The 15897-nt window shown below is 36.4% G+C and overlaps 2 protein-coding genes across 3 annotated transcripts in view; both read left to right on the top strand.

Annotated features, from left to right (window-relative positions):
* Nucleotides 1-6231: 6231 nt before the first annotated feature.
* Nucleotides 6232-10132, top strand: zbtb43 (zinc finger and BTB domain containing 43). Its single transcript, XM_065251178.1, has 2 exons — nucleotides 6232-6309; nucleotides 6850-10132. The coding sequence occupies exon 2, from the start codon at nucleotides 6867-6869 to the stop codon at nucleotides 8145-8147; it is 1281 nt and encodes a 426-aa protein (XP_065107250.1). The 5' UTR covers nucleotides 6232-6309; nucleotides 6850-6866; the 3' UTR covers nucleotides 8148-10132.
* Nucleotides 10133-10806: 674 nt separating this feature from the next.
* LOC135732823 (ras-specific guanine nucleotide-releasing factor RalGPS1) overlaps nucleotides 10807-15897 on the top strand; it is a 111872-nt gene continuing 106781 nt past the window's right edge. For both annotated transcript variants that reach the window (XM_065251176.1, XM_065251175.1), the window contains exon 1: nucleotides 10807-11043. The gene's annotated coding sequence lies outside the window, so the exon portion shown is untranslated. The remainder of the gene's footprint in view (nucleotides 11044-15897) is intronic.

Genomic DNA, 15897 nt, shown 5'->3' with positions numbered 1-15897 from the left:
ATGCTGAAGTTGGAGAACAGGAAGAATTAGCCCGACTCTCTAACCCATCAGACTTTTATTCATTTCCTCAGACTTCGCTTCGGTTCAGGAGCGGTTAGGAATATCAATAGCCGACGGAGAGGTGTGGAAAGTTCAATCACTCAATTGAAGTGGAAAGATCAGCGAAAACTTATTAACAACGATTCGTGGAAGAAAAACTGTTGCGAATTCTTATGAGATCGGCCAACCTTTCCCAAATCCGCACAAAGGCCACGTGGCGATAGCAAACTCATTGTTCATTTAAGGCACTTGTGAGTAAACCTAACAAAGGTCATATCCCTGAAGAACCAAGACATTAAATCTGCTCTATGTATTGATTGGTTTGTTATTAGTTGGGGAGAGTGGAGAAGAATCCATCTGTGTAGAAGAAGACCTGAGGTCTCTGTAATAAAAGGAGGATTTGGATCCTGTCGAAGAGGAATAACTGTTGACTCTTGATATAAAACTCTGTGGCTTGAAGTCATTTAGCAAAGATGAGTGAGATGAACACTGAATAACACAGATGAGAGGAAAGAGAAATTCAGATTTATCTTATGAGTTTCTATTTATGCATTTGGCAGACACTTTTATCCAAAGCAACTTCAGTGCACTTCAAGCTATACATTTTCATTGTGTTCCCTGGGTTCAAACCCATGACCTTTTGTGTTGCAAACTCAATGCTCTACCTTCATGATGTCATTGAAGAACCATTTTTGGGAAAGAAAGGTGATTTAAGCAATTTTGAGCGTGGCATGGTTGTTGGTGCTGGATGGGCCGGTCTGAGTATTTCACAATCTGCTCATTTACTGGGATTTTCACACACAACCATTTCTAGGGTTTACAAAGAATGGTGTGAAAAGGGAAAAACAGCCAGTATGCAGCAGTCCTGTGGGTGCCTTGTTGATGCTAGAGGTCAGAGGAGAATGGGCCGACTGATTCAAGCTGATAGAAGAGCAACTTTGACTGAAATAACCACTCGTTACAACCGAGGTATGCAGCAAAGCATTTGTGAAGCCACAACACGCACAACCTTGAGGCGGATGGGCTACAACAGCAGAAGACCCCACCGGGTACCACTAATCTCCACTACATCTCCAATACATATTTTTTGTAACTGGTCACCATTTCTGATCACTCTCTGCTATTTGATGATATCATGTAAATGTACAGTATTTATTCCCATTTTCTCATCCACCAGGCATTGCTTAGAAAAGTTATAGCACAACTATCCTGACTCATTCAAGGTGTATTTTATGTTAAAATATTTACTCAAAACATTGTTTTTTTAGTATTCTGACCAGCTGACATCACAACATCGGCTCAACCAATAGTGTGAGCTTAATGTGACCAATATCCAGAATATTGAGAACAGGTTATTGTGAAATGACATTTATGCAGTGGCTTAGTAATTGTACACTTTATATTTAAGTAAACACAACTTGAAAAAAATACATGATTGGAAAATTCCAGGTGAGATAGGAAGGTTGTTTGTTTGTAAGAGAGCATGATTTGGTGGTGGTATCAACATGCACATGGTTTACATTTCCCCAAATCCCACATGGATTCTTCTCAGAGAGCACGGGTCAATTTGTGAAGATACTGCAGGGGACAAAACAAATTCACAATATATGTTGCTGGGATTATTGTAATCTTGGATAAAGAAAACAGATTCTTGTTCAAACAGAAGTAATGCGGATAGAAGATAAAAATCAAGAATATATTGTAATACCAAAGCCAAGAAAGAGTAGTTTTAAACATAATTGTATGCAGCTATTCATCATTGTTCTCACAAAATAAGCTACAGTAACAAAGACATTGAAGAAACATCTGAACATCTGATAGTCGATGTCTTTATGAAGCCACATCTTTAACATTTCAACTCTGATCTTCTGACCTTCTCATCCTCAACTACAGCTTCTGCTTAATTCAATTCAAGTGAAAAGTCTGCGTAAATATTATCATAAACTTCTTCACCTTCCTACAGCGACAGACACGGCTGTGTTCACATGAGATGATGTGTCTGAGGATTTCTCTACATAATAAAAACAATGCAGGATTCATTCAGTCAACACACACTTATAATTCAACAGCAAACGCATGCGTGGCGTTAAATGATGATTTTTGTAGGGTTCATCACTTTGAGTTTCACAGCCTTATAGAAATAAATGATTATTTGTTCCGTGTATACATTTGTATGTATACGAGTTTTCTGATAAGAAATGCATGTTTTAATAGATTGATGCCTAAGTTGCAATAAGGTTAACTACAGTATGTATTTTAATATTTCTTAATTCCAATTTCATAAGAAATTGAACCTTTTTAGCTAGTTCACCTTTTCTTTTCAGAGAGATAAAATGTTGTATTGGACCATGTCTGTTGTCTGTGCAGTCTCTACTGTGTCTCTGATGGTTTAATAAAAGGTGAGATCTCTATGTTCATGTCATGTGACTCTCTCACCTCTCATAACCGATCACCGCGCTGGGGGCCCAGACAACAATCCCAAGATTCCATGTGCTTTTGTCCGGAAATCACAGACACAAACTGGGGGTCCGACGCTGAGCTGTGGAATTTAGATGAAAGACTTTGTCTGGTCCAGCAGGTGGCTGTGCTTACGTTTCATCAAAAGATGATTGCTTCTGTTTGCCCGTTGTTTTTGAGTCCACCAGTATAAGATGCCAAGTTTACAGGTTCACCAAGTTTAAAGGTCAATGTTGTGACTTATAAATTATAAATTATTAATATAGAAAATGTACAGTTCTCCTGGTGCCACACAATATACTCCTCAATTTATGGTGAAAAATGATAGCATATTGATGAACACAGTACAGTAAATGCTATTTTACTCTATCATGCACTTAGGAAGTAAATGCATGAATTACTGCATCATTTGTCTCCATCATATTTTTATTATTATCATGAGTATTTTATTTTATAATGCATTTACATATTTTGATGTTTTATGAAGGACTTTTATTTTGGTGTGTGATTCCTACTGGATATATTTTTTAGGTTAAATTTCAATAAAAGTCAATATGTGTCTTTGATAAGATTAAGAGTAATTTATGTTCAGATGTCTCTCACATTACATTCGTTCACATGACTTTAGATCTAAGAGAGATGTTTCATGTGAGTGTTTGTCCAATGGGATTTCTCTACAGATATTTTGTCCTCTCTGTCTAGGGTCCCTGGGTCCAAATATCTTAGCTTGATCTGCACCAGGAGAACAATGAGCTCATAACCGTTTTACTGAAGTAGCTCTAGAAGAAAGATTGAAAAGAGAGTCGGTTTTCTTACGCTAAAGCTCTGATGAGAACTCTATAAAGCGCTTGCCAACGTAGTCGGTTTCAATCCAAGTTTACTCCCTGCCAAAATCCCTCAGTCATTCCAAGTTTTTCATTTCTGAGCTTCCAGACCCGTAACCGTTCCCCACTTTTGAGCTCACGTGAGACGAGGGACCCTGGACTTATCAAACGGGCTTTTGTTCTCTCTGGCTTGGCCTGGGTCTCCGAGGATGAGAGATACAGTTAATATCCAGGGAAGTGGTCCTAATCGCCCCGTGCTATTACTGCACCTAATATCAGATGGGATGACAGACTTATTGATTTCAGAGACCCAGGTGGACACAGGTGACTTCTCCCCTCCATTGCTCTGATTTGATCTCCATCTCATCGGTTTCATGGCACGTCGGGCCCAACTCAAGCCATTACCTCCAGGACTGAGCTTTATCTCTCAATTGGACCTATTATTTGCATTAAACCTTTTAAAGGTGCTCTCTTTGGACGTAAAATAGTGATGATTGTCTTGAACTCAGTTCAATACAATACAAATCTCTTGAATATGACTGCATGTGTAGCACTAGTCACCCACAAATCTTGTGTTATCAACATCAGCTATAGCGTGTGCAGTTTAAGGGACTCGGCACGCTAAGTGTTGGCAAGCTCTCTCTTAAGCTATGTTAGCCTGCTGTCTGTCACCGGTGTTGAGATTGCCGGTAGGAACTTAATCATACGCCATTGTGCTTTCCTGTGATCTATAAAGAAACCCCATTGAGTTTTCTGTCAGTGCTCAGTTTGATATTGTGTCCATCATAATATTGATTCAGTAGGAAATGTAATGGCACATTGATTTCTTGCTGAAGGTGGTGAATGATAGACACACGTCCGTTCTGTATTCCGGTGTGACTCCATCAAACCTCTAAACGCTCGTTCTTAAGGCCGTTGAGGGAAAATATTTTTGATTGTTTTATGGCTGTTCAGAGAAGGGTATGGTTGCTATAATATTGATCTTCTAACCAACTTGGACAAAATGTGAAAACTGCTCAATCAGACTTCACCGGGAGAGACTCACTAAACTTTAATTACTTTAAAGTATTCTTTTTTACTTTGATAAGAAATATAGTTCATATTGAAATCTCAGACATTGTTGAAATCTCAGACATTACATCACATTACTGTAATACAAAAGGATATTTAAGACATGAAGATGTATTTATTTTCAGTATAAAAAATCTTTCGTTACCTGTAAACAACATTTTTGGTTTATATGTTGTTCTTGTGGTGAAATGTTCTTGACAGGTTTTATGATATGAAAACATATCATATCAAATAAATAAATAGTCATCCCTTGTCTTCATGAAATATTTAATACAGCGAGTATCTAAATAATAATCAGAGCATCTTTATGATTGACAGAATCTTTTAATATGAGTTCAGTTCAACTCTGACAGCTGATTGTATGATGACATGTACAGTATATAGCATAAGATTTGCAGTGTGATGTTAGAAGTCAACATGGACAGAGAGCGAATAAACACAGCTGCTTATCTTTTGATCTTCATACTTATTCTACAGCCGTATTTAGGTTTATTTGCCCTATTTTGTCATGTGAGCTTTTTGAAAGATAAACTGAGATCCAACATTCATACATAACAAAGAATCTCTTTATTACAGATTATAACTACAACACGTGTCTTTTAGATTGGGGAGCTATAAAAAATAATATCAACATTACCAAATTTCATCATTCTTTGGCAGACAGTTTTTGCATATATGTAATTGTACACTGTTATAATTTCAGTATTGTTTAAATGATTTTTCAAAGGCCCTAAACACATCACCTTTGAGAGGACAGGATCTTCATAAGTAGATTATTGCAGATGTTAGGGATCTGGGACAGTTACAAGTTTAAAACCCAGATAAATTTATAAACAGAAGACTGAAGACATTTGGTCTTTCGTGGTTTTTTTTAAAGACACATCTTAAAAAAAGGTATTTCTCTGATGTTGTCCAATTGCGCCTCCTAATGGAGATATTGTGTTTTTCATGGGATTTGAATTATTCCATGAAATATTTACATTTCTATGTCTCTTCCTAAATTGTCTACTTTTTGGTCCAGTCGTTTTTTTTTTATAATCACATTAAGAGAACCAAGTGTCTTGCCAAATTTACACTTTTCATACCAAAACAATTATCATAATCGACTGATAACATTTCAGAAATACACACAAAAGCACACACAAAGACAAATCAATAAAATGTATATTTTTCACCATCTGCTGTGATGTTATTCAGCTATTGTAATATATTACAATAGAGTATAATCCCAATAATAATAAATACTAAATAATAATAAAAAAAAGTTTTTATTTTATGTTAATCTTTTGTGTTCCCTGCTGAAAAAAACAATAAAACCATTACAGAAAATTCTAATGGTTTTATTGGGAATTTTATTGGTTCTATTGAAATATGGCCCAAAACACACTACAGTGTATTGTTTTTTGTTGGTCTCTAATGGTATGTATTGGTTCTATTGGTTCTTGGTTCTAATGGAATATGGCCCAAAACAAACTACAATGTAGTGGTTTGAATGGTAAAAGCTAATGGTTCCTATTGGTATTTTAATGGAAACCATTAGAAATTTCTGTAATGGTTTTATTGTTTTTTTCAGCAGGGTTGTGTTGAAAATGAGATTGTGATACTTGTTGTACCTTACATTTTAAATTCTGCATATCCAACAAGCACTTAAATAGAGCCTTTTTTAAATTGAAGTTAAAAATCAAATTTAATCTGGAAATAAACAGAAAGTATCAGGATTTTGTTAAATTAAATTAAGGGAAACATTTTACAGAGCGAATGCCTGTCAGTCAGCTGTAATGAGGGCGTGTTTGTTTACATTCTCTTTGCGCCACGCGACCTCAGCGTAATGACGTAAGAAGCGCGCTACGCTCCGGCTCGCGGAAGAGATGAAGCGCTTTAGCTTTCAGTGAAGCCGACAGAAATGAAGCGTTAAACGGTAAGAAAGCGATTTATTATATCGTGTTTGTGTGTGAAAACTGGGCATATTGATCTCTCTTATAAACAGCAGTGTTTGTGTCACTGTTTAAATCATTAAATATTCTTGATATGTGCTGATGCTAACTAGCCGTATAGCAGTTAGCCTGAATTCTGACAGTACACTGCTATAAAAGATAATAAAAGTCTAGATTTGAAACATAATACAGTTCGGTTCTGTTCTTATGATTTTTACTTGATTGTCCACAGGAAAGATTTTAGAGTCATTATTTATGTCACTGTTTTTTTTCTTTTAGTGCTTATCTGAATCTAGTAAAATACATCTCATAAATTCATTAAACAGAAACTTTCAGAATATTTTTGTCATTTAGCGTTTTGTTACATCATGTAACATAAACAATATTACCTATAATATTTTGTCTTAATTGTTACAGTGGTTATTTTGTGCGAGGGATGCACATTACTGTATTTGTTTTTTGCCCATTTCTTATATTATGTAAATCAGTAACATACAGAGACTTATCTATCCTATCTATTTTAGAGCTTTTCCAGGTAACCATGGAGACAGGGGCGAACTCATTCCATGTGGAGTTCCCAGATTTTTCCTGCTCGCTCCTAAAGAAATTAAACCAGCAGCGGCAGAGGGGTCAGCTATGTGACCTCATCGTGTCTATAGGTGGTCATCAGTTTCGGGCTCATCGGGCGGTGTTGGCTGCCAGCTCGCCGTACTTCTGCGATCAGGTCCTGTTGAAGAACAGTGCCCGCGTGGTGCTGCCGGACGTCATGCATCCGTGTGTCTTTGAGCAGCTCCTCCTGTCCTGCTATACGGGAGCGCTTTCTGTGCCGTCTGGAGAGGTCGTGGCCTTCCTCACGGCCGCTAGCTTCCTGCAGATGTGGCATGTGGTGGATAGATGTACTGAGCTGCTCGAGGTGGGGAATAAAAAAAACAGCGGTGGACGTTTTGAACACAGGTCATCTCCAAAAGATGAGGATTACACCACAGATAATGAGGACGATGGTCAGACTGCGGATCAAGGAGAGGATATAGCTGAAGATGGGATTTCAGTTCCGGTGCAAAGCGCAAGCTGCTCTTCTCCGGATAATCTGAGCAGCGAGTCGGATGCTACGGAAAACCAGTGCACAAGACCTGCATACATTCCACCGAGCATTATGGGACGCAGGAAGAAAGTGCACGTTAAAACTGAGAGGTCAGGACGAGAGGCCTGCGCTGGACTGTTTGCCAGCGAGCCCACGGTAAGCGATTCGGATCAGAACTGTCCAAACGCGGTAGCGGATTGTTTCGATGAGAAGTTGGTGAGCCGTCTCGAGGAGTGCCTGGATAGTAATTGCTCATACGAGGAACCCTTGGACTTCTACGGCACCTCCACAGAGGGCTTTTCACAGAGTGCGGATGAGATCTCCAACCCGGCATCCAAGGATAAACCGCAGCTAGATGTTGCTAAAGATGAGGAGGTCTCTGTTAACGTTGACAGCGGTCTAAAGGAACAGACGTGTCACTCGGGGTTCACTTCTGTGATGTATAAGCTCTATCCGTGTCAATGCGGCAAGAGTTTTACGCACAAAAGCCAGAGGGACCGTCACATGAGCATGCACCTCGGGTTGCGGCCGTTTGGTTGCGCCGTTTGCGGAAAGAGTTTTAAGATGAAGCATCATTTGGTCGGTCACATGAAGATCCACACGGGCATCAAACCCTACGAATGCAGCATGTGCTCGAAACGTTTCATGTGGAGAGACAGCTTTAACCGTCACACCTCCACTTGCGCAAAGGCCCACCAGACACGACGGGCCAGACTCGAATCTGAGTCCCAGATCTGCTAGTGCTCAGTTGGGAAACCCTGTCATGATAATGTCCATTATCAGAGCATCAGACGAGCACTGTATACAGCCACAGAGAATGAGTTTCTTTGCTTTTTATTTAAAACAAACTTCTTTTTTTTCAATTGAGGTCTCTGTGGAGTTACAATGATATCAGTGCCACAGGATTTATTTATGCCTTCATCTGAACTGGCTTCTGTTTTGGCACTGGCAACACATTCAGTTGTTCAGCTGTAGCGAGTGTTTTAAATCGGATTGTTTCTGCCATAAAGCTTCTAAGCCATTCTAATCCATTTATGCTCCAAAAGTCAACAGATTTATTAGGATTTCATTGGCATTCTTTCAGCAAATGGTATTAAAAGTTCTTGTAGTGATATTCATTTTGTCCACAAAAATGATTTATATTGTGCCATAATTGTAAAATAGTAAGAATGTTTATTTAAAAAAGTGAGTCTCACAAAACATGTCCAAAGATTTCACCCTAAAAATTTAGCAACAAAATAGTATTTTAATTAAAAAGTAAGAATGAAGCCCTTTGGATTAGCATTGTTTTATTAAATATATTACAATGAATCAGATTTTGCCTCAATATTTTCTCAGTATTGTAATGTCGAGATGTTTTATTTCTTTATATATTTAATAATACCATGCAGTGTAAAAACTTTACCATTTTAATGTATTTTTTTTTCAGTACAGTAATGTGAGGGGTTTCCTAACTGTTATACGTTTTTCTGCATATATATATTTGGGGGAAAATTGGACCTTGACAAGCTTTGTGAAATGTAATCATTTTTATAACATTTGATCTGAATTGGATTTCAGAGAGAGTAACACCTGTAAATATCATTCACCAGTGAAGTGAAACTTCATAAAACAGTGATTTATTTAAGAGTATAAAAGAAAAGCAGCTTGATGTTTAATTTGATCAATGTTATGTACAGTATGTGCCATGAATGAATGGTTGTTTTAATTGATCTGTTATCACAGTGATACAATTAACCACAAACCTCTTTTACAACATTACCTCAGATGTTTGTGAATTTTGTAGTTTTTGGATATGTTAAAAAAGGTGCATAGACCTAGTTTGAGTTTAGATCATTCTTAATTAAAATACATGCTCATTTTAATATAAATGTATATAAATGAAAGTGCTATAAGCTACAGCACTCTAAAATGTGATTTTTTTGCATTTTTAATAATCGCCTCAACAGCTGACAATCAGGTAGATAGATACAGTATGAATGAGGTTTTGCCTCAAAATTTGGTCAGACTTTACCTCACTAAAGGCATCAATGCTGTAATAGAATTACTATGATTTATTTTTGTTCGATTAAACAAGATTATACATTAAAGGGTGGTTTCCCGGACAGGAATTATCTTAAACCAGGACTATAGGCGTTAGTTTAATTGGGAAATATAACTAGTTTTAACCCACATGCCTTACTATAACATTACTTGTGTGCATTTTGAGGCAAAACAAAGGGCACTGATGCATTTTAAGACATGTCAGTGCAAGTTGTTTTCAGTTTGGACAGCTCTTACATTTATTTTAGTCTTTGACTACACTAATCCCTGTCCAGAAAACCACCCTATGAAATGTATTATTATTTAGGCATGCATTATGTTGTTTGCTTTTATTAACAAAGTTTTATAGAATTATATATTCTGGCTTTAAGTATGTAATTTGCTTAAATGTTTTAATACAGATTGGTTAAGTAGTATAACTGTAATTAATTACTGTAACATTTCAGGTCTGGGATGGAAAATCTTTGTGATTTTTTTTTTAATCAGCAGGTGAAGTTTTAGGATGTGGCTTTATTCATCACTACCTCAACTGGACTCATAAATCTGTGGATCAGAAAGCCTTTCTGACTGGACTACACCGTTCCTCGCTTACAGTAAAACCCTGTTGTGTTTTCTTCTTATAGAAGAACTGTGAGATGTTGTACAAAGATGTGTTTAGCAATAAATGTTTTATTTGTACTGGAGTTCTTGTTGGGTTGCACAAACAATAATTGTCCATCAAGTGAATGTATTTTGTTTGTTTTAAATGATATTTTAGTGCTTTCACCACTAGATGGCAGCCTCAATTTATATAAGATTAATAACGAATAAAAAACAACTGAAAAATCAATGCACTGCCATTGTGCCATGAATCTGCATTAAACGAAATAAATGCAATTTATAATAATGCAATTAATTTAAATACAATATATGTATACAATATATTTATAATAATGTAATAAAATAAGATAAAATATATTTATAACAATGCAATTAATTTAAATAAAATATATTAGTCTTGATTACTAGTCAACTCTACATTAATAATTAGTGAAAATGCAAGAAAGAATTTGTCAACCTTATTAAATAATATGTCTACATTTTAAAGAACAACAACCAATATTACATTCTGTAAAAACATTTTTTTTAATGTTATTATTTATATGATTTATTTATGAAAACGTATGGAAAGGTTTTATTATTATAATAATATTGAAGAAATGAAAGCGTGTGACATCCAGTCAGATGCACCTGCGCGTCCACTTCAAAATTCACATAGAACCGCTGACCCGCTGCAATTGGCTGCCGCTTCTTCCGTGGGCGGGGTTTGTGTCCGAAGAGGCGTATGATTAGTCAGTTTTCCTGTCCGTCAGATCAAAGGAACCTACCTGACACTTCCTGTCCCTTAAATGTTTCGCTTTATGTCAGCGTGACATTTGTGTATCTCTGCCATGTTTGTGTACATCTTTCGCGTATATGTTTATATTTATAAGACCTCACGCGCTGGATTATTTATCTGACGCACGATACACTGGATTATATGGGCAGCCGAGCTTCTTTAATGGATTATGAAATGATTGTTGCGTCTCCTCATTGATTTACATCAAACAGAAAGGTAGGCGAACTCTGTGTCTCAGTTTAGTGATGGGGATGTGTTTGTGGTTTGTATCGATAAGCCTGTGAAGTATTGATTAGATGTGGGGTGTGTGTCTGCACGTCATTAATAAGAGTTGGTAAAGGTGAAAGGTTAGAGCCCTGTGCGCGTGCACAGAGCGATTGTTACATGTTGCGCGTGAGCGAGCTGCTACTTCCTTTATGAACTGTATAGTGTTTCAGTGTGTTTGTTCATATTTGAGGTCTCTCTCTCTCTCTCTCTCTCTCTCTCTCTCTCTCTCTCTCTCTCTCTCTCTCTCTCTCTCTCTCTCTCTCTCTCTCTCTCTCTCTCTCTCTCTCTCTCTCTCTCTCTCTCTCTCTCGGGGCATACAGTATGCAACAAATCATAATATAAGCTAAAAACTGCACAGAATGTAATAATAATGCATAGAGAGTTTGTGTTGTTTAATATTACTATTCTTATATATAATACACTGAAAAACTTCTTTGTGTCTGGTTTAAAAAAGGCCATGTGTCCTCGAAACTTAAATTTCTTTCTATAACAAGGTGTTCATTCCTAATGGCAGAGAGCCAGAGCATTCCTTAATCCAGGAACAGGTGTAGTATTCATCTTATGGGCACGCTAGTGTTGTTTTACTCACTGTAATGCTTCACAAACTCAATTCATACAGGTGATCACGAATAGTGCAGACATAAATAGTTTAGTCATGAGTTGTAAGTTTCAGTTTTGTCTTCACTTTGTCATTCATCACATCCGTAAAATGCATTACTCAGAATTTTTTCCCCATTCACTCGTTCTCATGTTCTTCTGAACCTTTGTGACTTCTGAGGAAGACGAACAGGAAGATTTTTCTCATGTTAAAACCTGGACTGTTCTTTACAGAGCTAACGAATTTATGATTTGTATGACTCTTACATTTTTATTTCGCCCCTCTTGATGACTTTCTTTATTAAAATTAATTTATTGCTTGCTGGTATCAATTAAAAACATTATTATCTGACTGACAATCTTGCTCTATTTCAGTGATATTCTAGAAATGAGATCGTGTTTGCTTGCTGCTGCAGTCGCTACTTCCTTCTGTCGAGGTTTTTTGCCATTTTGGAGACATTATGGGTCAGTTTCCTGGACAGATTTGAGAAATAATCAAGGACTAGGCCTTAGTTATTTTATGACATTTAAGTAGTAATTACAAATAGGGCTGTCACGATTAAGAAATTTGGCTGACGGTTAATTGTTTAATAATAATCAATTCTTAATAAAATGGTCGGTTGCATAAACATAGTCGTGACTTGACAAAACTTTTTTGACTAACTTTTAACTTAAAGGTTTATGCAACCGGCCACTGGTCTATATGTAGACTTGTGTTTGGTAGCACAATGAGGGCAGATGAGGGTTTTTTCTCTACCAGGCACAGCCATCTGACATTACAGGAGCATTGATGGGGAAACTTCTCTTCTATAAGGTCATGCCCAGAGGCTATAATTTTATTTTTATCTCCCACACTCCCTCATAAAGTGGCTTCATCTACTATCAATTCTGAACTTCAATGTCTTCATGAGTCATTAATCTGTATGTGTTTCAATCTTTAAATGCTTCACAAATGTATTAAGTATCGGTCAGTCTTTACCATAGTAATTTGAAGCTGGTTGCCTGAAGCCATTTATTGGCAACTGGTCTGTAAAATAACTGTAGTAAAGTACTTAAGGGTTAGGGTTAGGCCAGGGCTGTCAGGTCATCTGGTGTGAAGTCATTGAAGGCTGGATTGTGGATTCATAGGTACCCCGTGAGCCGATGATGAGCCCTGTGTTTTCACGTTGGCAGGATCTCATCTGTACAGAAAATGTCCAGGTCATATTTCACCATAAATTTAAATAAAAATATTTCAAGTAAAAAAGAGTGCAGCATAATTTAAGAGAATTATAACTTGCTTTTGTATGTTTCCTGGTAACAGGTTTCTCTTCCAAAATGCAAATGATTCAATAATGAAATGGTTTAAATATTAAGAAGTACATATGGAGTAAATATGAAATGTGTTAAATTTCAAATGTTGATCTCTAGGTCTTCAGCTGTTGAATTAATGAGGTTGTATTTTTGTTTATATACACACTTCTGTTTAGGCGACTTGCTTTTTTAGGTGCTGCAAATGTCAGCCGAGAGGAGATCGGTATAGATGACGTTCTTGCCCCCCAGGGCCACACAGTGTGAAAATATACACAGCGTCAAAGCACAGATCGAACGTGTGTGAAACATTAGATTATGACCCAGTTATCACAATGCAGACATTTGATATGAGATCACCTGATGATTTCTGCTATTTCATTTTAATTGCAACCCTTATGAAGCCCGTCTAGAAGTCATTTAATATCACATTAACAGTGTATTTATTTATCACAGTATAGTCATTTCAACAACAGAAAAGGATTTATATGTTGGTAATAATGGCAATTTTTGGATTAAATGAAATATCTTTTCTCTTTATGGAATTTGATAATGGCAATAAGATTGAATCACACGTCTGGATTTGTTTTATGTAAAACTTTATGAAGCTGATAGTTTAATCTTTAAATTCTGATTGGACGAGTCATTTTCAAAGCAGTTTTAAAATAGCCGATACATACGCACACCTGTGACTGGACATCAATTATATATTACTAGTGTAGGTCATGATGTTACTGAGCAACCATAAACAACTAAGTTGTCTAGCAAACTCCCCTTTACAACAAGTTATTTGTGGACAATGTATAGATTGAAAGATACAAGTAAATGTATAGATTGATATATGGTCATTAAAAACAAAGAGTTTCACCTCAGTGTTCTCCTGTATTTCCCTTTGATGGTTTATCTGAAGTGTTGGGTGACATCAGATCTGCTGAGTGTGCTTGTGGACCGCAGTGATGTCATGGATTGAATCTCTGATGAGCTCTGTTCTGCATCTGAATCCCTCATGACTGAACACCATAATAAGCATGAGGTGTATTTATAACCGGTTGTTCACACCTTGAGGTTTGACTGGAAAAAGTGAGAGAGCTGAACCTCAGCTTCAATTTTTGAAGCGTCTCAGTACGTTTACATGCAAACAAATAATCCGTTTGTAATCATATTGATGGCTCAATCATATTAAAAAGCCTTCATGTAAACACCTTAATCAATTAAATTGACTGAGGACGATCGGATGCAAATTTGTATCATATTGAAGGGGGTGGTGTAGTCCGATCTGTGATCCGATCAGCAGGAGAAAAGTGCGCATGTAAACACGTGAATCATATTATTTTCTCAATCGGATGCAAAAATACATTGTGCACATGCGCAGAACATTTGTGCTTAAGTTCACGTCTTATTATTCCTCTTATGTCACATGATCCTCGTTACAAAATTGCAATAGCAAAGCAATGGCATCACGCATTATAAAGGTAACGTTAATGAGGTCACACGCTGTACGTTCTGCAGTGTTTAATGTGTACTTTTGAAACATTAGGTTACTTAAAGCAAGAAAATAGTGTTGTGCCTTTTGAAAAGTGTGTTTTCATTACCTATATCTGAAAACTTCTGAGAACAACTTTCTCCAACTTAGTTTTGACTTTTATTCAGAGATAAAGCGTGAACTCGACGAGAGATGCCGTCCGCAGTGTAGCATTGCCAACCAGTTGTTTTTAGTCTGCGGGTTAAAGATTAAATGATTTTGTTGATTAGTTATTGATTTTTGGCCTGTGAACAGTCATTGGGATGTTTTTGGGTTAGTTTTGAATGTCCATTCGCATGGTTTTGATTTTTACATATTCCTATTCATAAATATAAAAATCGCGGGCATTGGCCTTTCTTACTCACTCATATTAAATAAATTTAAATTCAAATAAAATTTTCATGACTTTCAGAGAATTACACAATATTAAACAAGACTACATTTTAAAACCCTAAAATGAATAACATTGCTGGATTCATTTAAAATTTTTCTAATATTTAATTTGTTTGACAGAGGCATTTTCTCCTATGCAATAACAATTACATCAAAACACAACATAAATTCACAAAAGATGTTAATTTTATTAATTCTCTGTAATTCACGTCTTTTAAAATTCATGCACTTGCGAGGAACAGCCCTTCATCCAGTGATCTTGAACCCAGTTTTCATCAGCGACCGTAAACGTCAAATCTCGCGTTTGTTATGAATTTAAATTCAAATATTGCGCCTCAAGAAGCTTTACAATTTCTTTACGGCAGTGATATCAAACACTCATTGACTCTTGCGTGCTACGTCACAGATTTACAACATTATTGTCTTTCAGTCGATGTACTTTTGAAATTTGAATAAGTTATTGTGATTACACTTGTCTATAATCTTAATGCTTTTTATTTCTTACAATACATGATTTTAATAAACTGTTTTAGGTAGGACTGTATAGACCGTTTCAAAGGGGGGAACATGAGGTGACGCGATAAGCATCTGGTCTGAACTTTACTTCCGGTTTCTGTTTGTTTAATGGTCTGATTAGTAGCTGAAACTGAACTCTTAAACAAATACCTCGTCGAAAATAACAAATGTTTTGGTTTCAAATTCCTAGGTAATCTATGTGTTGTTTATTTTGCTTGTTATATAAATAAACTACTTTAAAAGGACTTTTTTGTTATTTATTCTTCGCGGAGTTTACCGGAAGTTACGTGACGACCACGAAAGCTGCGTGTTTATGTTGTAACTGCTGAAATTGTCTATTAGCGGCTTAAAAGATTCTTTAAATGCTATATTGTAACAAAAATGTTACACTTTTAAACGTTTCTGTCCGTTATGTTGCATAATATAAAATGAATACATTTTTTATAAAAAAAATTATTTTTTGATTTTAAAGGGTTTGGGGTAGG

Source organism: Paramisgurnus dabryanus, chromosome 5 (assembly GCF_030506205.2).
Source record: "Paramisgurnus dabryanus chromosome 5, PD_genome_1.1, whole genome shotgun sequence".
Taxonomy (NCBI): Eukaryota; Metazoa; Chordata; class Actinopteri; order Cypriniformes; family Cobitidae; genus Paramisgurnus; species Paramisgurnus dabryanus.
The sequence above is the reverse complement of the archived record's forward strand: the minus strand, read 5'-3'. Positions and strand labels throughout refer to the sequence as shown.

Coding starts and splice junctions, on each gene's coding strand:
- zbtb43 (XM_065251178.1), top strand. CDS start 6,867: ATGGAGACAGGGGCGAACTCATTCCATGTGGAGTTCCCAGATTTTTCC.